Source organism: Mugil cephalus, chromosome 5 (genome assembly GCF_022458985.1).
Source record: "Mugil cephalus isolate CIBA_MC_2020 chromosome 5, CIBA_Mcephalus_1.1, whole genome shotgun sequence".
In the NCBI taxonomy this organism is placed as follows: domain Eukaryota; kingdom Metazoa; phylum Chordata; class Actinopteri; order Mugiliformes; family Mugilidae; genus Mugil; species Mugil cephalus.
In genome coordinates, this window is record NC_061774.1 from 12,036,780 (window position 1) to 12,057,834 (window position 21,055).

The window sequence follows — 21,055 nt, forward strand, 5'->3', positions numbered from 1 at the left end:
AGAAAAAAAAAGAGTTTTCCGTTCCTTTCTCTCTCTGTTAATTATTTATAAGAACTTTCATCCAAAAGACTGCGGTCTCTTCTACTCTCCGTCTGCACTCCATGAGAAGCAATCACATTAACATGCAACTGTGTTTCTGGGTCTCTGAAACTTTTATATGTAATCTTCATTCAGTGTATCATATGGATTTAGATCATGTGTAAGTCGACCAGGGCTGTAATAATCCATTTCGTTCCAGAGTCATTCTTGCTAAAGTCCAGATTAAGCTGGTTTTCATCCCTCCTGTGTTTCCAGTGTGCGTTGCCACAGAGCAGAGCTCTGTCCTCCAACATGTGGTGACCCAACACTCTACAGAGACAGCTGCAGGATGGGAGGAAGGAGGGAGTGGGGTGGGGGGGCAGGGAAGGAAGAAGAGAGGGAGCCAGTGGTAGAGGATGAGGGGGAGGACTTCTTCCTTTCACTTAACTACTCAGAGTAAAAAAACAACACTAAAACAGGCGCGGAAACTCACTTCCTGTCCCGCCACTAGCAGCGTGCTACGTAACATCCTGGTCTTTCCTCACATTGATCTGACCCTCATGGCCTGTAATGAGATCCTCGTTTCCTCACAGGGAAGGTCTCTGGCAGCTCGCACATGGAGGTGGGAGCGGCAGTGCTACTTCCTGTTCCCTTATTGTGGACAAATTAGAATAAATTTGATTACAATGCTATTCGGGAAATTTGATTCAAGGCATTTTTGTATGACTCCTTCTGACTCATTGACTGACCAGAGGGTAGAAGTGCTTCTGTGGAACACCGCATGGCTGCTTGCATGTAGTACATGTGTCACATTCAGGATATGACGACGCCTCTTTTTCTTTCTTGTGTCCAGCCCGTCTGGCTAACGTTGTTACCGCTCACAGGCGGCCCATTGTCAAGTTCCAGTCTGCTTCATCTCCCCCCCTTTTTGGACAGCCCTGCTATACATCACCGGGTTGAAGTTGTTTGCCTGTGTGACTGTGTGTGTCACTCTATTGTGGATATCACTGTGTGTATAATCACCAGGAATGCGCTTAATTAAGCAAGATGAGGGGGGACATAAGGGGGTGATAAAAGAACAATCTCCTCATTCTGTTGGGTCTGTCACGGGGAAATGGGTGAGACATAGGGGGGACACTGGGAGTCTCTGTTAGTCACAGTATGACAAACATCAGCTGACAAATAACTCTAAGCTATTTTAAATCCTACATGAATTTTGTGCACATATGAATAGCCCGTGAATTTCCTTTGATTGTTAACCAGAATTAGAACGGCCTCTACCGTAGAATCAAAATGGGACGAACCAGCAGCGCTTTATTACCTCTGACTCATCCACTTGTATTTGTGTGTGGGATAAGCTCCACTCGTCCCTGCCATGTTTCCTGCATATGTGTCTCCATGTTGCCAGGTTTGACTAATAGCTGAATATGTTTGTCTTCCTGCAGGTCATTAAGCTCAGCCAGGCCCCGAGTGGAGCCAATAATGGCCACTGCGTATATCCGTGATGAAGATGTGTAGAACAGAGAAAAAAAAAATAATAATCCACCGCTGGGGCCCGACAGTTACCTTGGCAACCACATAACACATGGAAAGACGGGTGAGAGGAGCCGGCCATTTTGGGTATGCGATGTGTATAACTGGTGTGTGAATAACTGGGCTGTCAAATCATTTAGCCTAGAAAAGGTAATGTTTAAAGAAAATATGTGTGTTTGAAGCTGTTTATTTTTCCAGCATGCTCTTTAATCTCTCACAGCCGCGGGTGTTAGAAAACAAAAAAAACTGCATCGGCCCATATTAGAATGGATGTCACGCCCGATCCACGAACAGCATTCTGATCATCTTCATCCCTCCACCTCTTATGTCCCTCCTTCCATCCCCCCAACATCTGCAGCAGTGAGTTAAAGCCTCCTCCTTTTGTTTTGCATAGTGACGTGGCGTGGGCTATTTATAGGGACGCATGTTATTGTGTAAGACCTTGTGAAAGGCACAAAGAGCCCGAGCGGGCTACCGTGTACCCTGTAGTGGCCCCAGGGTCTGTAAAAGGAAAGATAAAGAACATGTGTCTGTATGTAGAAGACAGCGAGCTTTGAGATCGAGCTGTATGACTTCAGATGTTTTACTTCCCCCCCAGCGCTTCATAACCATTATTCTTTTCTAATTATTAAAAGCAGATTATGCAAAACATTCCCACCAGTACACGCCAGTGAGGGAAGGATTTCTTGGATTGCCTGTATTGAATTTTTACTGTCAAAATGAAATATTATCGACAGAGAAGAAGCGCAATAATGATTTCTTTCTTTCAATTATCCCACGAAGGAACAGTGGTTAGATGGCATATAGTGAAACATCCCTGAAAATATTTAGCATCTTATATTTTGACTTGTTTACCCAACAAACATAAAATGTAAAAGTGAAAGAAAAAAAAAAGAAGCTTCTTGGGATACACCAGGAATGCCGCAGACAAAAAGCGAGTTTTTAAAGCATGGCACATCTTAGGTGAGTATCATTAAGTGATAGGATTAACAGTGTAAACGCTTTTAAGGTTAACGCTCTTAAGCTGTAGCCTGTGTAAAAACACGACATTACTGGCATTAAAACAAACCACACATGTAAGTACTTTTTAAATGATTTCAGAATCTTTTTATTTGAAATGTCAGTGTTCAAGAGAAAATAAAACAGCAATATAAATATTAGCATAAAAATAAGAGAGTAAACACAAGGGTAAAGCGTGGGAGCCTAAGTATTTGATAAGAAAGATAATACAGCAGGATAGAGTAGTATTAATTCAGCAGCGGACGGACATACACATATATAATATTTATAATCATTTGTTCATATGGACAGAAAGAGAATGAGAGGCATTCTTTCACAAATGCACAAGATAAAATCACCGCAAAAGAACATTAAGAGGTTACAGAAGGATAGAAACATTTCCATATTTTTTTTGTCTTGTTTCTTTACAGGGTGATAAAAGATAGTAGAGAGAAAATAAACACAAAAATATGCGCAACACATATCACAAGTTAACTAGTCTACGTGTGTCACTTTGTTTACTTATCTAAAGTTATCTTTAATTCGTTTATTTACACTGAAGAGTTAGTTGGCTTTCATGGTGCTTAGTTACTACATTGCAACACAAACTGCTGAAGAACATCTCAAATTTTTAGTTATTGTTGATATTTTTTTTTTTAAGCTGTGGTTTTCTTATTTTTCTTGAAAAACAAAATGCAACACATTCCAGTAGTAAGCCACGCCTTGTGGATAGGGACTTTTATTTTGAAAATGTTGGACGTGGTCCCTACTTTACAAACACCTGGCTCATACCATCGACAGGACTGGTGTTTATTTACAGAGGGGAAGAGCCTTGCAGGACTACCAAGTGGAGGGGGAGAGGTGAGTGGCAGAGAGAGTTTAAGGTTTCCCATTGATTTCAGTGGAGGAGAGATATTTCTAAGGGTGCTGTGAGTGGTATCTCCTCACCAACAGGGACGACTGTGCTTGGCTCTGTTGACCTCTACCTGGGTCAGTGCATTAGAGAAAATGTAGGGGTGGGCGGGTCAACAGCGGTTCCTCTGTACATTCAGTGGTTAGAGCCAAGGTTGTTTCCCACCCCCCGGGTTGATACAATGATGCCACCTCAGTCTATTTACCTTTCACCACAGCCCCTCCACTCCCCCTGACCCAGCCTGCCAGCTGCCTTTTTTTCATGCAGTTGTATCTGGCCAGGGGCCTGACAGACAGATGGACGGCAAAGTAAAGACTTCATATCTTATACAAACAGTTCCTCTATGCTATCGAATCATTATCTCCCAAAGGAAAAAAAAAAAAAAAAAAAAAAAGAAGAAAAACACTGTGTTACATCAAGAAGTTTCTTCAGCACTTCAGGATAGTGAAGGGTCGAGGCCCTAGAGGCCTACAAAGTGTCTAGAAACTCCTAAGCACTTAAGTTTACCACATCTACATGTTTCCCTAAAGACTGAAGTGATTACTACCCATACATCATCTCATCTTCAGAATACGGACAGTGCATTTCTCTTTGTTTGGCTCTTAATGTGGGGCAGTGAGTGAGGGAAGGGCACGAGTTGGATGTGAAGAGGGGAGGGCAGGGGGTGCAGGGCAGCAGGACATGTCTGTGCCCATCTGGAGCTGTTAGACAAGAGGCCAGACCCTGCTGCTAATACCACCTGCATGGACAGAACGGCTCATGACTCGATGACACAGCCACCCTCTGCCAGACCTTCCTCCGGGTGCATGCTCAGGTCATAAAAATATCAGAAGCTTAAATTCTTTTTTTTTTTTTTTTTTTTAAACTATGATTACAAAAGTAATTTTCATTTTTGTGTCAAATAAATGCTACATGTGCATTATATTGACCTGCGATTGGAGGGAGGATAATAGATTCAGGATGTCCTCCTCTTTGCTTTTGTAATGCATAGTTTGCAACTCTAAACTAGTATATGTGGTTTGAGCCTTAATGAGCATGCAGAAGTGTTTGTAATACCTGTCAAACAGAAGCCTTATAGTCACAGAACCTATGCTTTAAGACCCTGCCAGGCTGACCTTATATAGGAATCTAAAGGATGGCAACTAGCGTACTTTACAATAGCCGACTCTCCACCTCAGGGAAAGCACACAATAAATCCAACATGAAAGACAAAACATTTCATCTGTGAATACATCACTGCGTATAGGCTTGTCATCCCAGCAAGGTTTCTTACACTGAATCTCTTTGTCAAAGTTTATTTGATTTTTTTTTAATCAAAAGAAAAAAAAGGGGGAAAAACACAGTAACCCCCCACACCCTGCCAAAATATCTACCAACAAACATTATGCGAACAATACTAGACCTTCAGCACAGCACGGATTAGAAACACTAACAGCCTTTTAGCACATTCCCATTCTTTGAGGACACTTTCAAAGAACCATCAACATCGTCCATGTGGTTAAAAGTGGTCTTTTGTCAATATTTGGAGCAGAGGAGTAAGATACCTTATGGTGGGGTGTGGGGGGTTGAATTTCTGATCAGATCCAGCCATCGTTGCTTCACCTCCTCATCTCCATCCAAATCTACTTCTTCTCCTTCTTGGTAGACTTCTTCTTGGATGCAGGGGTCTGGGCGGCCTTCGGGGGCTCGGGCTGGGCCGAGGCCTGAGGTGGGGGCAGCGCCTGTTGGGCGGCCTGCTGGGCCGTGGCCTGCTGCTGCTGGGGGTTGGAGGTGAGGGTGGCCGTGCTGCCGGGGATGTAGACGTTCTGGCGATAGTCGGGCACGTGCTGCAGGGTGAACTGGGGGCTGTAGCGGGTGCTCAGGCCCATGGTACCAGGCCCAAGTGTGGCCGTAGCCTCGCTCACTTCTGGGGGGAAGAGAGACAGAGTGGGGGGATGAGGGGTGAGGAAGGAGTGGAGAGAAGGATGAAACTTGTTAGACAAGCATTTGAAAGTTTTAGTATTGGCAGTGTTACACAGAAGTAGTGAAATGGAAAAAAAAAAGAAGGGCATAACAGGTTATTAATTTTAAAGCTTCTGTGAGAGTGAAACTGGTTAAAGGCAGAATCAGTGAGATCAAGATCTGATTGAATTCAAACAGGAAAACAATGGAGCTGGAGGAAACTGAAGCAAAAACCAGAAAGAAATGTGAACATAAGAGGCAGAACAGGTGTTGCAAAATGGAGGACAGTGTGCAGATGTTTTGTTGTTTAACAGGGATGATGGATCAGGTCTCCCCAGAATACTTCCTTGCATCTCTGGTTTTCTATCAGGCATGCACTTCGCGTGCGTGTGTGCGTGTGTGTGTGTGTGTGTGTGTGTGACGTAGCTGCTCAGCTCATAATTCTCCCACAGCCCCTGCATTGCAGAGCCAGAGACACCAACGCTCCCTCCCCCATCCTGTACCTCACTCAGCCTATATCAGCACACATACGCACATGAAGTCTGTCCTGCTAGCTATGCTGCTTTCCAAAGAGCTAAAGTAATTGCTTTAATTGCTCCTGAATTGTGCTTATCTCACACAGTGACATTAAATATGTACAGAAGGATGACCTTCAGTATTTATCACAAGCACTGTTTGTTTTTTTCCTCCCTGTTGGCTCCTCCTGTTCTGTCTAACCTTGTGCTGGCATGCTAGCCACCATCATGCAGTGTTTTCTCTCTCTGTCGCTAATGGAAAAAATTCCACACAACGTCCGGTGCGATGTCCAAGAGGGGGGAGTGTGTTTGTACGTGCAAAGGGAGGGAGGGGAATGTGATGTGTTGAAATAACACTGGAAAAACTGACCTGAGTGTGTTTGGCAGTAAATCTGGCTCCTTCATAATGTCTGTGTGGTTTGTGTTTTCCTGGTTCTGTATCAGATCTTGCTTTTGAAGCAAATGTTAAGCGTATTTACATGTGGTGATAAAGCCTTCCACAATAACAGCATGAAGATGCATCACTGTGTGCATGTGCCCCTCAGTGCAGGCTAGATAGTGACTGCAGGTACAGAGGAATATTACAAGCAGAGGAGGACGTGTGTTGTGAAATGTCTTAAGTAAAGTATGAACTTAATCATGTAGGTCTGCTTATTAAAAAACACTGAGCATGTGATCAGCGTGTACAGTGAAAACATGCACCTCTGTCATGTTTTTAATTTCAACACGTCAGCTGCACTTTATCAGAGGAACTGCAGGTAGGCATGTCCGCTGTTTGAATATTGTCCAAGGCTTCCTCTGATACTAGCACGCATCCACTACATGGAGACATCAGTGTGGACAGAGAGAGTTTTATCAATGACTAAATCTGGCTCGTTGCCCTCCAGCCAAACTGGAAGCTAAACAAACCGCCACTTCCCACGCACCCTGACTAGGCATATGACGAGGAATAAATAAAAGTGAGGATGGACTGATAGTAGGGAGGAAGGAGATGACGAGGTATGGGACTCACCGTTAGCTGCTGCCATCAGGGCCTGGAGCTGCTCAGCTTCAGTGGGGGGCTGGGGCCAGGGTCCAGTTCCCATGGCAACCTCAGGTCCTCCAGTTGCCCTGTGGCAAAAACGAGGAAAGCAGTACAGTAAATAACTGATGGTTTGTCCTCAACTGTGTGCATGTGTTTAACTCACTGGCGTGACAGTTGGTGGTTTATGATGTAAAAGCAAAGCAGCTGACAGTGAAGTACACAGCCCAAGGAGAGCTCGACAAGAATAACGAGGAGGATGTATAGTTTGCAAAACGGGGTGTGTCTCGAACAAAAGCACACTCTTAAACACGCCGTTTAAGGCAGGTGCAAATGTGTCTGCAAACAGACACGCGGCACCGCGCAGCATTCGCAGACTCGCCGGTATAATCACAAGCACTGCGGCGTCTAGTAAATCTGATTAAATATTTAATGATCCCCCCTTAAAGGAAATAGCTGTCTGCAGAGTCACACGCACAGAGCTCAATGAACGCTAAATATTTCCATGTGGGCAAACTTCACATTCAAAGGCTTGTTTGATAAACTCTGCAATTTGCATGTGGGGCAAACAAGGAAGAAAGTAGACCTGGGATCTGCTATACTCACTGACTTCTTCCACACAAGGGACACACCAGTACAAGGTCAACAAGTGACAACTAGGCCACACCGCTAAAGCTGGCTCTGCTGCTGCTATCCAAAGAGCTAATACATATTCAGCTTTAGATGCACGCTAAAAAGCTAATAAATATAATTTCACTGCATTAGAAGTCCTGCACACATCACTCTATAAACTTATTCAGCTGCACAAGAGCAAAAACTAAAAAAACTTTATCTTTAACCATGTTGAGAGTTTCCAAGAAGAACTGGAATAACAGAGGAAGGATTACTGAATGCACAACACTGCGGAACAGTTTTAGACACATGACATTGCATATTATTTTAAATTACTCATAAATTCATTATGCAGCAGGACTGCAGCCATATCAAGTAAAAAGACATATCCTTACATGTGACCCCACAGAGATCAGATCATGGTGTCAGTTTGAGATTACATGAAGGCACAGAGGCTGCTTGGATTGTTCAAATCCACAGAAGAGCTGCGACTCAAAGATCCCTGGAACAACCTAAACGTCTTCTACTTAAAATGGTGATTACACCAAAAAAACTGATTTGACTTTCTTTGGTTTTCCTTCCTTACTGCCATTTGCATGAATTTAGATGATAAATAGAAGTATTTAGGGCATCGTCACATTATTGTTTGTGCCTTAAACCATTGCCCAGCTGACAGTGTGCTAAATACACAAGACGTAAACAGGAACACTCTTTTCTACCTTAAACCAACTAAAAAAAAAAAGAAAAACAAATGCTCTGACAAATTGGTTTGCTCCAGGGGATTCAGGAAAAGCAAAGGACACAACAAGAAAAAAAAAACTAGGCTCTAGTTGAGAGAAGATTGCCAGATTGCACTGCCAAAACTCTGAAGTGGTTTTCAGTTCAGTGCCAGTGAGGGACCGAAGGAGAGAAACATGTATGTCTTGTGCCAGACAGCCAATGAGAAACAGGCTGGATAAGGCCCGTCGGTAAAGCCAGGGCAGCCATTTTGTGCCTCTTCGCAAAACTTAAGATAAAGGGGAACGCTTCATTTACGCTAAATTAGCGTCTCTCTATACTTATCACATCCCGTGGCTGTGTTAATCGTTTCCTGTGGTTAGGATTATCACTTCCTGTGGGCAAGATTGCACACTGTGGTCCAGAGGGATGTCCTTGGTTTCCCAGACAGGGCTATCGTTTTTCCCCTGCAACCTCACATGTTTTATCTTTTTTTCTTTTCAACCTTCAAATGCAATTTAAACCCGTTCTCCCAATCCCATGGTGGACATGCTGACATCTGTCTCGTCTGCGTGTTGACCTCAGGAGTCTAATGTGGACTCCTGTTTACTTCACCAGAGAACGTCGCAAACTCTAACATTTGTTTTTTTCTTTTCAAGGCCATCCATGAGTCACATGCTTTCATCGTCCTCCAGTTAATAAATCACACAGAAAGCTGCATGTGGTGGTGTTGAGCTACAACCATCACAGACATACATCAAAGGCCACAACGCACGGTAAGCGAGTCTCGTAGAACGAGAGAAGAGAAGAGCTCTCAAATTATAATGACTATATGTACAGCACACACACAAGGCATAGCAGATCTACAAAACACTGCACACAAAAGTATCACAGTCCTTTCTACGCCACAGCAGGCATTGTGGCCTATGCACATCGATCAACAAACCCCATCAAACTTTTAGGGAGACTAACAGAAGCTATGGGTTAGGTACATCTACACACAGCACAGCACTCAACTGCAGTGCACTACCTAAAAGATTTCAGTAACTCTCTGCCCTTAACAGCTGACCGAGTCTTGACAAACTGACTTGACAAAACTGAGCCCTGGTCTGTTGCTAAGGACAGAAAGTGACCGCACAGTGTCTAGGTCTAGTTTAGTACCTTGTCCCACTCTTCGGCGTCCATCGTATGTGTGTACCGTATGGCATGTGGGGGCTAAAAACACAACAAGTTATACAGTCTGAAATAACAATTGTGTATTCGACTGAGGGCTGGGCGTCAGTGTAAACAAATGGGAAATGACATCAACTTAAAATTCTTTATGATTAATCATTTCCATATCATGTGTCCACGTCTTTCTAAAGTTTCAGCAGCTTGTGTGTGTGTGTCCAACACTCTCCTGACGACTGATAGTTTTGCCCCCAGGCGGATGTGTTTCGGGGACATGCTTGACTCATAGAATGTGTTGCGCAATCATTGTGGCGAAAAACGGCACACACTCCATTTTAGCCCACGCAACATGATCTCTGATCAACCAGCCACACGCACGCTCACTAAACCACCCAGATGACACAGGGAAACAATATTCATCTCTTGTCATTTTGAAAGCAAGAGACGGACGTCAAACGTGTGATTTTCAAGAAACCAGTCGGTTCAACCTTTCAAATGGCAGCAAATGAAGAAAACATTAAACCCACTACATCCCATCCCCCACACACTAGCTCTGGTCACCGTCCCTCATCAGTAGTACTGAGTGATGGCGCACAGGCAGGGAGCGCAGAGAGGAAAGGAACAGCAGGGGAGGGGGGAGGGGAGTGGAAGCTGTGGCAGCCATTTTATAAAGCAGCCTGGAAACAGGCAGAGATGCTCCTTCGACAGAGGTCTGAATTCACAGAGCAGGACTGTGCAATAAAATGAAACCATAAATTCAACATCGCTGCAATATAATTCAAAGATTACGATGTTACGCCAGCACTTTACATTTAGTTGGTTGTTACAGCACTCCCTACCATCCCCCTACTCATCCTTCCTCAATCTTTGGTTTTATGACTGGGCACTTTCATCGGTGTGTATTCGTGTGTGTGTGTCCTGATTTACTCACCCGCTAGGTCCGGGTCTCTGTCCCTGCGTGAAACGCCAATCATTGTTGGGAGGCTTTTGCTGTGAAGAGAACAGAAGATGAAACATGAAATGTGTGTTTCATTGCAGCTAGCAGCTAGATGTTTCCAAGGCGTCTGTTGATGATGTTGTTGATGATGCTGCTTTGTGGCTTGGGCATCTGCTGTGTTTCGGGTGTCTGGTCTGCGTGTAGACTGTTGTGTGACTGTTGTGTGACTGTCTGATTTCAACAAAGCGTTACAGATGGCCACAGATATCTGTATGTCCTGGGATACATGTTGGCACAAATTGCCGCAGAAGAGAACACGCACAAACACACACACACACACTGGGGCTTGTCATAAAAACAAGAATCAAAACTAAAAAAAAGAAAAGAAGAGGATCAAAAGATCGCTTAAATATGCAATCATGCGCCAATGCAGCAAAGAGATGAACCGGACAGTCAAAGACATTATGTCACTCTCACTAGTGGAAAAAAAAAGTGTAGTAGTATGACACCAACATGAAATTCTGAGGTGCTTACTGATGAGCACCTTAAATGTTTCTTATAAACATTTGTAAAAGTTGCAGAAAGCAGATAGAATCCTAGGAAAATAAGAAACTGTCATTCTGACAGCAAAACCTCAGCAGCTATAAACCCCCCCTCTCATCTCTGCATGCTCCTGCTACTCTCTATTAATGTCCTCAAGCCCACTGCACTCTTGTCCATCTCTACCTCACTGGCCATGTCACCGTGTCTTTTCCATCTTCTCTAGCTCTTTCCCCCTCTCCCAGGCTCTCTTGTTGTGCAGTGATGCGGTGAATAGACCCCTGGCTTGGCTCCAGATTCTGCTGCCTAATCGACACAAGAGCTCCCAGGAGAGGGAGGCCAGCAGGATGATGCGCTGCATTATTAAAAGAGCTGTCCTACCCAAGGGAATGATGGAAAGAAGCAAGCGAGAAGGAGAGAAAAACAAAATAGAGAACCCGCCAAAAACAATACCTATACAAAGTGAAGAGTATTGTGGGGTAAAGTGGTGACTATCAAGATTGGAGAATCTGTTAAAATGTTGGGGAACAAGGGGCAAATGTGGGGACCTGTGAAGGACACTCCAGTGTCGATGACGAAAACGCGAAGGGGATGTATGGGAATCAGTGGCCATTCAATAACAACAATCTAATTACAGAACAATGCATATAGTGTTACGTGAAAATAGCTGCCAGTGGAGTAGATTTCAGCGTTGTTGTTTTGAAAAGGTCCATTCACAGTTCTCAGGGAAAGGAAACTAGCGTCAGATGGAGACAGAATTGCTTGGTTGTGTCCTCATAACAGAATGCAATGCCAGAACACGCAAGCTGTTATTATTACAACATGAGATATAGTGGGTGAATGCGAGGAAGGGAGGGCATATCTGAACTCTGACGCTCCTTTAGAGTAGAGTTTTGTCAATGTTTAAACTCTAGAAATTGACTCAGAGATGCGTACGTCTGTGTGGGCATGTCTGAGTCCTAGGGAGAGAAAAAGATCAGCAGTGAGTGGAAGAAAACGTCCAAAGAGAGGCCCAGCATTCCAGCTAAGTGACTCCTTCTCACCACACACATTCACAGACACACGCCTGTCATTTCAAAGAAAAAATGAAGTACTAATTGTTCTGTGTCGCTAAGTTCTTAGATCAAGATGATTAAGGCACTGGGAGCTGCCGTGGAAAACAAATCTGAAACCAGGTTTATGGCTTGCATGGATCTTAATCTAATGTTTATCTCCAATAATATTGGCATCAGTCTTTCCGATAATAGTTCATCAATAAAGAAAGATGACAAGTAGGTATTCAGAAGAGGTGTTTTTTAAGATGAGTTAAATCTAAGGGGGGAGGAGAGAGCAGGTCAGACAGGCTACTCAGTGACACTGCCAGTGCAGAGACAGATGAAGGGATTACAGCTCTGAGGGCCTGAGCTCATCTGACAGAAAGACTGTCATACTAACCTGGGAGCTTTAACTCTGCCAGTCTACTGGCATTGTTAAGCACATCTTTAAGCTGAACCAAAGAGCTTTGTGGGATCTGAATTATAACCTGAATGAGTTCCTTAGCGACCACACTGTGGTGTGTGTCGACTGGGCAACGATCATCTTTAGAAAGAACTGGATTCACCAGCACGCGGACACATAGAGACTCTGCCCAGCGCGTTTATGAAGCTGTGAGTGTGAACTCTGATAAATGTGGTTTACTGCATGTCTCCAAGCGCAAAAGGTACAAAAGTTTAATCAATACAGTCTAATCCTTTCCCTTCCTTAAACATACAATATGTGCACACACTTCCCACACTCATAGAAGGACATCTTGTGTTTTTGTGTTTTCAGAAATGCACAAAAAGCGTATTGGCGTCAAAGGAACCATGGTTGAACTGCACCTGGTAAAAATATTTCTGTTTGGTTGCCCAAATTCTTTGAGCATACACATGCACACCGCAGTGTTTAACCTTCAGAATTCTGCCGCCCACACATTCACTTGCGATCTCATATAGTTTCCAGGATCTCTATCTTGGCAATGATGATATCAGAACCTCTAAAAATCTGAATCTATTAAGCTGATTAATTCACTTTACGCCCGTAAAAGTTAAGCACAACAGCGTGGTGCTTCGAACAGTCCTCTCCCTTAAACAAACATCATGACTGAAAAAACCACTGAGGAAAGTTTCACTGAACCGCATCAGCAAGTTTGTCACATGTGCAGCCTTATCTTCCATTAATCAATATATTTACAAAACACTGTGTAAATCTCTGCACGCCCCTATCAACTCCCACGGACTCAAAGACTAAAGGATTAACTCATGGAATATTCAGATCCTGACGCAACTGATACACTGAAATGAAAGGTAATATTACATAAATTTCAAAATACCGTCACCTTCAACCAAACTTTGTTTTACACATGGCTAAATAAAGTGTGCTAAAACAGCACACTGCAAATGAATAAAGGAGACGAAGAGGGGCAGTGGGAAGGCACTAAGGCCCCATGGCCCATCTTAAATTACACTTTCCTCGTGTCTAATGCTTTGTACACACAATCTCATGCATGCAAGCACATAAACACCTATAGTAAGGGCTGCTGCTCTAAAGCCATTATAGTCTGCACCGTCTGTTTCCACGGCACACGTGCATGAAGTCATCCTTTCTTTCCAGTTATCTATCCTTCAATCTCTTTTTCTCTGTTGTCCTCATTGCACACGTGTCACTAGAGCAGGGAGACAGATGGTACCCTGCTGACCTCAGGGACAACCCAATTCAGAGCAGAGACTGTATAAAACAGACTCACTAGAAACAAGAGTAATTTATTTAAAGTTTATACATTACCTCCTACCATAAACTCTTCATTAGATGTAAAATGACAAATCCTCACAATGTACTTCCTTCTTATAAAACCCCTAAAAGTATTGTCTGTGTTTTATGTATGTGATTGTCTGGTTAGCCTTCACTCAAACTTCACTCACAAAGAAGGATCTTAAAGTGACAATTAGAAATGGCTGCACAGATCACACATGGCAGGAACAGCCTCTCTCGTGTGTGCTGGAACCAATCAGACAAAGTTCAGAGGATAACAGGATGTCAGGGGTCAGGCCACTGACCCCATGAATTCCTGTTTTTCAGCTACTGCCTTATTCTTTTGCTCTCTTCCTCCTCCCTTCTTACCATTTTCTTTCCTTGGCCCCTTTCCTCTCCTTCACCCTCCCATCTCTCCCTCTGTCATCCTGTTCCACTCTGTCTCCCAGCCATTCCACTGAGCCAACTCTGCAGGGCCTATTTTCATCTGGTTGTCTCCTCCTCTCCATCTGTTAGGAGCAATTATGCTTCCCCCTTTCCCCTTCCTTTTGCTATTTCATGTCCAGCTAGCTTCTCTTTCCCTCACTTTCACTACATCTGCATCTTTCTTATCTATGAACAGCACTCTCCGTCTGTTGCTTCAATTCCGAATTACCAACCACGTTTTCTAGCCTTAGGTCAGATTAAATATTAAGCTGTTCTTCACTCTGCCCAACCTGTTTAGCAGAACAGCAGCGCTCTAAGAGTTGTTCCTCCATGTAAAAAGAGAGGATCTTTCGACTAAATCAAGTGGAATATCAGATAAAATATTGCAGAGCAACATGACCTTGGAAATCGTCGTTATACTCTACTATCAGGAGTCAGAGCATCCAAACAATAAGGACCGTATTCAGAAAGTCGAATTTTGAGCTCGATTAAGCTGTGCATGTAAACGTACTGAATGTCACCAACCCATTGCCATTACAGGTATACCATTACCGTATTAAAACATTTACAAAACTTATACAGAATTTTAAAACTGTTACTGGTATTGTCCCACCAGTACAATGCTTGTTCTCTCACTTAAGCCAACCTCACCTCACTGACTGAGTTCATAAGGTGCTTCCTGCTGAGCGTCATGTTGAGTGTGTTGTTGTGACTCAGCATGGGTGTCTTCATAAATACAAAGTCACTTCGGCTAGATATGGTAGAGTAGCACGGCCTATAGGTGCGCGTGTGTGGCTCCTGGGGACCTCCCACAACCTCCATATATCGTATAGGTCCATCTGTGTTGAGCTGCAGATGCAGGTCCTTGCTGGGTCTCTGATGGTAGCGAGTGGACCTGTGGCGACCATAGCAGCAGCAATCAGAGTCTCCCAGCCCTGGCCCCCGGTGCCTTAGGCAGCGCACCATGAGAACGACAAATGTGATAAAGGAAACTGCTGATACACAGGCTAAAGAAATGATAAGGTAAAAAGTGATATCCGACATCCCTGTGCGGTGGAGGAAAGGTGTGTGGCGAGGGACTGCTGGAGCATCGTTGTCTGCGCCCTTCTCATCCACCGTTACTGTAATGTTCACAGTACTGGACTTTGGGGGGTCACCATTATCCTGGATGATGACCATGATGTCATAAGTTGAGCCATCTTCCTCCTCTGCCCACTTTCGGGCTGTGCGTAGCTCCCCAGTGTGCGCCCCAATACGGAACATGCCAGCATTTGGCCCAGGGGCAATGGAGTAAAACAACCAAGCATTGAGACCACTGTCTGCGTCCACCCCTACAAGTTTATTTATGAGGTGCCCTGGGCCAACAGATGGGGGCACAGTGAGCTGTAATCTTTTGTCTTTTGGGAAGGAGGGGTGAACAATCACTGGTGCATTGTCATTAAGGTCCACCACGAAGACATGCACAGTGACGTTGGTTGTCCGTGGGGGTACCCCAGCGTCTCGGGCCTGCACATCAATACGGAAAGCATTAAGCTGTTCATGATCCAGTGAGCGCATGCTGTATATGTGGCCGGTCTCTGGGTTGATGTAGACATAAGAAGATATGGGGGACCCCTGAACCATGCTGGGAAGGATGGAATAGGAGATGCGAGCATTATCACCAAGGTCTGGGTCAGTGGCAGAAACAGCAGCAATAGGGGCACTGGGAGCATTATTTTCTGGGATGTCCACAGAGTATGAACGCTGAGAGAAGGTGGGGGCGTTGTCATTGACATCAGAGAGCTTCACCACAAAGGTGTTTTGTGATGAAAGGGGAGGGGAACCACCGTCAGTGGCCTTGATGACTACTGTGTACTCTGGGACAGTCTCACGGTCCAGATTGCCAGCAGTGGTGAGGCTGTAATGCATACCAAAAGCTGAGTTAAGTTTGAATGGCAAACCTGGTGGGATTGTTAATGTAACTTTCCCATTGACACCAGAGTCCAGGTCTCGCGCACTTATGAGCGCTATCACAGTTTCTGGTGAGGAATCCTCTCTGATGGGACTGGTCAGTGACGTCAGTGTCACCTCTGGTGCGTTGTCATTCACATCAATGATCTCCACTATGACGTTACATGAGCCCTCCATAGCGGGAGAGCCACCATCTCTGGCCTGCACTGTGATGTGGTATGAATTGCTTTTCTCATAATCCACATCGCCCTTCACACGGATCTCTCCGCTTTTAGAATCCACACTGAAAAGCTTGACAATGCGGTCTGGTGTGTATTTACTAAACAGAAAGGATATTTGTCCGTTGTTACCAGAATCAGCGTCAGTCGCGTTTAATTTCGTTACTAAAGTGCCCGGTGCAACATTTTCTAATAACTTAACATTCTTTACCGGTTCATCAAAGACAGGCGTATTGTCATTTACATCCAGAATTTTAATGAGTAGAAGTGTTGAGCCAGATTTCTCTGGCTGGCCCCCATCTACAGCAGTGAGCAACAAGCGAAAGGAGGTCTGTGCCTCCCTGTCCAAAGCTTTATCCACAACTAGCTCGGGAAACTTACTGCCGTCGCTTTTAGTTTCCACATTCAAATTAAAGAAGTCATTTTCTGCGAGACGGTAAGTGCGTAAAGAGTTGGTGCCCACATCTGGATCGTGTGCGCTTTCCAAACGGAACCGTGTTCCTGGCGCGGCCGCCTCTGATATGTCCAAAGAAATGTTACTGTTTGAAAACTGCGGTGCATTATCATTTACATCCAGAACGTCCACCACCACGCGATGAATCTCTAAAGGATCCTCCAGGAGTATTTGAACATGTAGTGAACAAACTGAATTTAATTCACAAAGTTGTTCCCTGTCAATTTTTTGTTTAATAACCAAATTACCGGCCTGCTTTACTTCAAAGTACTGCGTTGTTGAATCCGAGACGACCCGCAACTTCCTCTGAACAATCCGCTCAGCAGTAAGACTCAAATCTTTAGCGATATTCCCAACGATAGATCCCGGGCTTAATTCCTCCAATACGGAATAGCTTAATTGAGCGGACGCGCAGGAGATCCAGGCTAGATGGAAGTATAGCCTCCACAGCCTCCCTCCTCCGGAGCGCTTCCTCTGTCTGGAGTCCATTGTGCTGCGCTCCGAGGATCGGGGAACGGGAAAGTTTTTAACTTCTTCTTTCACCGTAACGTATCCATAATAGTACTAAAACCAGACTACCCGTCTCGATTGTAAACATTTCCATTTTAGAAAGAGGGCGATAGGAAGTTTTGATGTGATCATGACGCCACTTTTATAGAAAAAAAAAACGAGGACAAAAATCAAAGTAGTTTCTCCGCTGAAACTCACTGCTCTGTCTCCTCCGCCTCGCTCTCTTCATGGGCGGGGATAGGCCACAGAGACCTTCCCTCTCATTGGAGGACAGGGCTGGAGCCTCGCTGTCACACATCTCTCACACAAAAAACTTTTTAGTGACTCCACTACCACTGAGAGGCGAGTATACACTCATCTATCCATCCCCGAGGATAACGAAAGCTGAATGACATGACAGTGAAAATCCACTTTTTCCACAGATCACAGATAAATGCATGGAGGATAAATGTTACTTCATTTAAAATGTTGGAAAATGATCAGTCACGTGCTCTCAGTGAGCGCTCCTCACAGTAGAATCGGCAGAGTACCAAGCGGATGTCATTTAAAGCTATACTGTTTGTATCCGCATGGGGGCATTGTTTTCAAACTGGTACCCCACCCCCCGTCCCACACCAAGATCAAAACTTTAAAGAGTGACTTCATTGTAAAGCTGAGTGTATTACGTATTTTAAAGTTTATCCAAATTATAAAATGGCACCTACTTGACAATACTGTGCGTCCTGTATATCAGGACACATACAGGTCATACTATGGCATAATACAGTAAAGTGTCGCTTTCACAACACAGATTTTCCGAAATATTATTCTGGTTTCATTTAAAGTTGTAGTTTCGTTTGTGAAAGTAATCAATATCCGTAAAGAAATATATTGTGAATGCGCAGGTGCAAAATATAAAAATTGTTATCTTGTAGAAAGTGTAGGGAACACACAGCACGAGTACACAAATGCTATGAATACACGAAGCTATTAGAGGAGCTGTTGAGCTTTATAAAACTGAAACTGACACAATGGCTTCTGATTCTCTGCTCACCTGCTGGCTCTCAAAGGTCCAGGTGCTGTCAGGTAAGGAAGCATCCAGGACACTGATCACCTCCTTAAAGTCTGTGGTGCTGCTGGGTTTAATCAAAGTGAAGTCACTGTACTCTGACATTGGAGACATACAGGACCTGAAGGACTGACTCTGAGACATCATGTCTCCTCCCAGGACCTCCACGTACTTTATAGGTCCATCAGTGTTGAGCTGAATCTGCAGGTTTCTGTTGGGGTTCTTGTAATCATCACAGTCGCTCCGTCTCATGCAGCAACTACCGCTGCTTCTGCTGTTCCTGATGCATTTAACCGCTAAGATGAGAAAAGTCAACAGAGACAGCACGGACACCGAGGCCAGAGATAGAATCAAATAAAGGGTGATTCTTCCATTTTTCTTGCTGGGCTCGGCCGCTTTCTGTCGGAGGTCTAAGATGGGCTCATGGAGACCGTCCTCCAGCAGAATGGACACTGTGACGGTGGAGGACTGGACCGGTTCTCCGTCGTCCTTGATCTCTATAATCAGCCTCTGAGAGGAGTCGTCCTGCTCGGACACAGCACGTTTAGTCCTCACCTCCCCCGTGTACAGATTGACGGTGAACAGAGAGGAGTCTGTGGCCTCCGCCAGTTTGTAGGAGATCCAGGCGTTATGTCCCGAGTCAGCGTCCACGGCCGTCACCTTAGTAACCAGGTGACCGGCTTTAGCGGAGCGGGGCATCCTCTGATGAGAGAGGGAGCCCAGGGCAGCGGAGGAGGGGTAAATAACAGCGGGGGCATTGTCGTTCTGGTCCAGGATAAAAACATGGACAGTGGCGTTGCTGCTGAGAGATGGAGAGCCCTGATCCTTGGCCTGAACCTGAATCTGAAACACCTTGAGTTTCTCATAATCAAACGAGTGCATGCTGTAGATGCTGCCGTTATCTGAGTTAATGTAAACATAAGACGAGACAGACACGTCTTGAACTTTAGAGTCCAGTATAGAGTAGGAGATCTTTGCGTTTTCACCAAAATCCAGGTCAGATGCTGATACCGAGTACAGTATAGAGCCTGCTACTCCATTTTCTTTTAAATACACATTATATTTTCGCTGAGTGAATGCAGGAGGGTTGTCATTCACATCAGTGACGCTGACAAATATTTTTTTCTTACTAGACAGTGGAGGAGAGCCTGAATCAGTGGCTGTTATTTCAATACTGTACTCTGAAAATCTCTCTCTGTCCAAAGCACCACTGGTCACCAGTGCATAATTATTAGAATAAGAAGGTTTCAGACTAAAAGGAGAACCCTTGTCGAGCTCCAACGTTACTTTACCGTTATCACCAGAGTCAAGATCTCGTGCACTGATCAGAGCCACAACGGTACCACTTGGTGCGTCTTCACGTACTGGCTTTGGCTGGGAAGTGAAAACTATTTCAGGAGCGTTATCATTGAAATCAGTAATGTCAGCCTGTACTCGGCAGTGTCCCTCCATCTGAGGACTACCTTTATCTTTAGCAGTTACATCAATGTCATATGACTTTGCAGTTTCAAAGTCTAACTCCCCCTTCAGAGTGATTTCACCTGTTAATGGGTTAATGTCGAAGATTGACAGCACATAATCTGGTGTCCGAGAACCAAACGAGAATTCAATTTCTCCATTTAAGCCTTCATCTGCATCGGTTGCTTTGGGCTTGATAATAACAGTTCCCTTTGTACCTTTTTCATCAAGCGTCACTTTGTAAAGATTTTTTTCAAATACTGGAAAATTATCATTTATGTCAAGAACGCTTATAGTTATTTGTGTAGTTCCAGATCTAACTGGATTTCCTCCATCTAATGCTGTTAGTAAAATTTTGTGAACGGATTTTTTCTCTCGATCTAGAGGTTTTTCTAAAACAAGTTCCGGTACAGTCTTTCCACCTTCAATTTCTTTTATTCGAAGGGAACAACACTCATTTTTACTGAGGGTGTAGGATTTGAGTGAATTGCTTCCAACGTCAGGGTCCGTTGCGCTCTCCAAGGGAAAACGCGCACCTACTGCCGCCGATTCGGCTATATTTAAAGACAATTCGTTAGAAAGGAAACTCGGAGAATTGTCATTAATATCTCGTATTTCAACCTCGATGCGGTGCAACTGTAGCGGGTCTTCAATAACCACTTGCAGAGGTAGAACACAGCTGGCGCTTTGTCCGCATAAAGCCTCTCTGTCTATTCTGTCATTCACCACCAGCTCGCCCTTCCCCGCATCCACACTGAAATATTGCTCACCGGACTCGGAGGCGACGCGCAATTTACGCTCAAAAATGTCCGACAGCCCCAGACTAAGGTCTTTGGCTAGATTTCCTACCACAGATCCCCGTTTCAGTTCCTCCTGGATGCTGTAACGGGTCTGTCCGTTTATTGTACTCCACAAGAGGAAGAAATGATGCCACCAAAGCGCCAGCCATCTCCAGTCTCGGCATCCTTTTCTCTTTGTCATCCCCAAATCAGAATAAGGCATCATTTCCTTTCCACAGGAACAGAAATCACAAAGCCAAAATCCGTATTCCCGGAGCGTAACATATCCCGTTATAATGTTGCCAGTGCATGGTCAAAAATAAAATAAAGATATCACATTATCCTTCAAGTATACGAACCATTTACCTACTCTCCTTCCACTCAGACCATTGTGGTGCTGAAGCTGCATGGGGGAGGGAGTAGATCTCTTTGTACAGTTCTGAATGCTATTGGTGCACAGCATGCATCTCTGACATCCAATGAGAGTGAAACGGAGCAGCACCGTTAAAGACACAATAACCATACTA

The 21,055-nt window shown here is 44.4% G+C and overlaps 1 protein-coding gene across 28 annotated transcripts in view; it reads right to left on the bottom strand.

Moving 5' to 3' along the window:
* Nucleotides 1–2,632: 2,632 nt before the first annotated feature.
* LOC125008080 (protocadherin gamma-A11-like) overlaps nt 2,633–21,055 on the bottom strand; it is a 191,503-nt gene continuing 173,080 nt past the window's right edge. For 13 of the 28 annotated variants that reach the window (XM_047585143.1, XM_047585146.1, XM_047585145.1 and 10 more), the window contains exons 2-4: nt 10,371–10,429; nt 6,932–7,029; nt 2,633–5,369 (exon numbers count right to left, since the gene is read on the bottom strand). In XM_047585143.1, coding sequence (XP_047441099.1) covers nt 5,086–5,369; nt 6,932–7,029; nt 10,371–10,429 — 441 coding nt within the window. In that variant the 3' untranslated portion in view covers nt 2,633–5,085. Of the gene's footprint in view, nt 5,370–6,931; nt 7,030–9,430; nt 9,485–10,370; nt 10,430–14,762; nt 17,840–21,055 lie in introns of those variants that run through there. The other 15 variants (XM_047585132.1, XM_047585137.1, XM_047585136.1 and 12 more) reach the window with 6 other exon arrangements.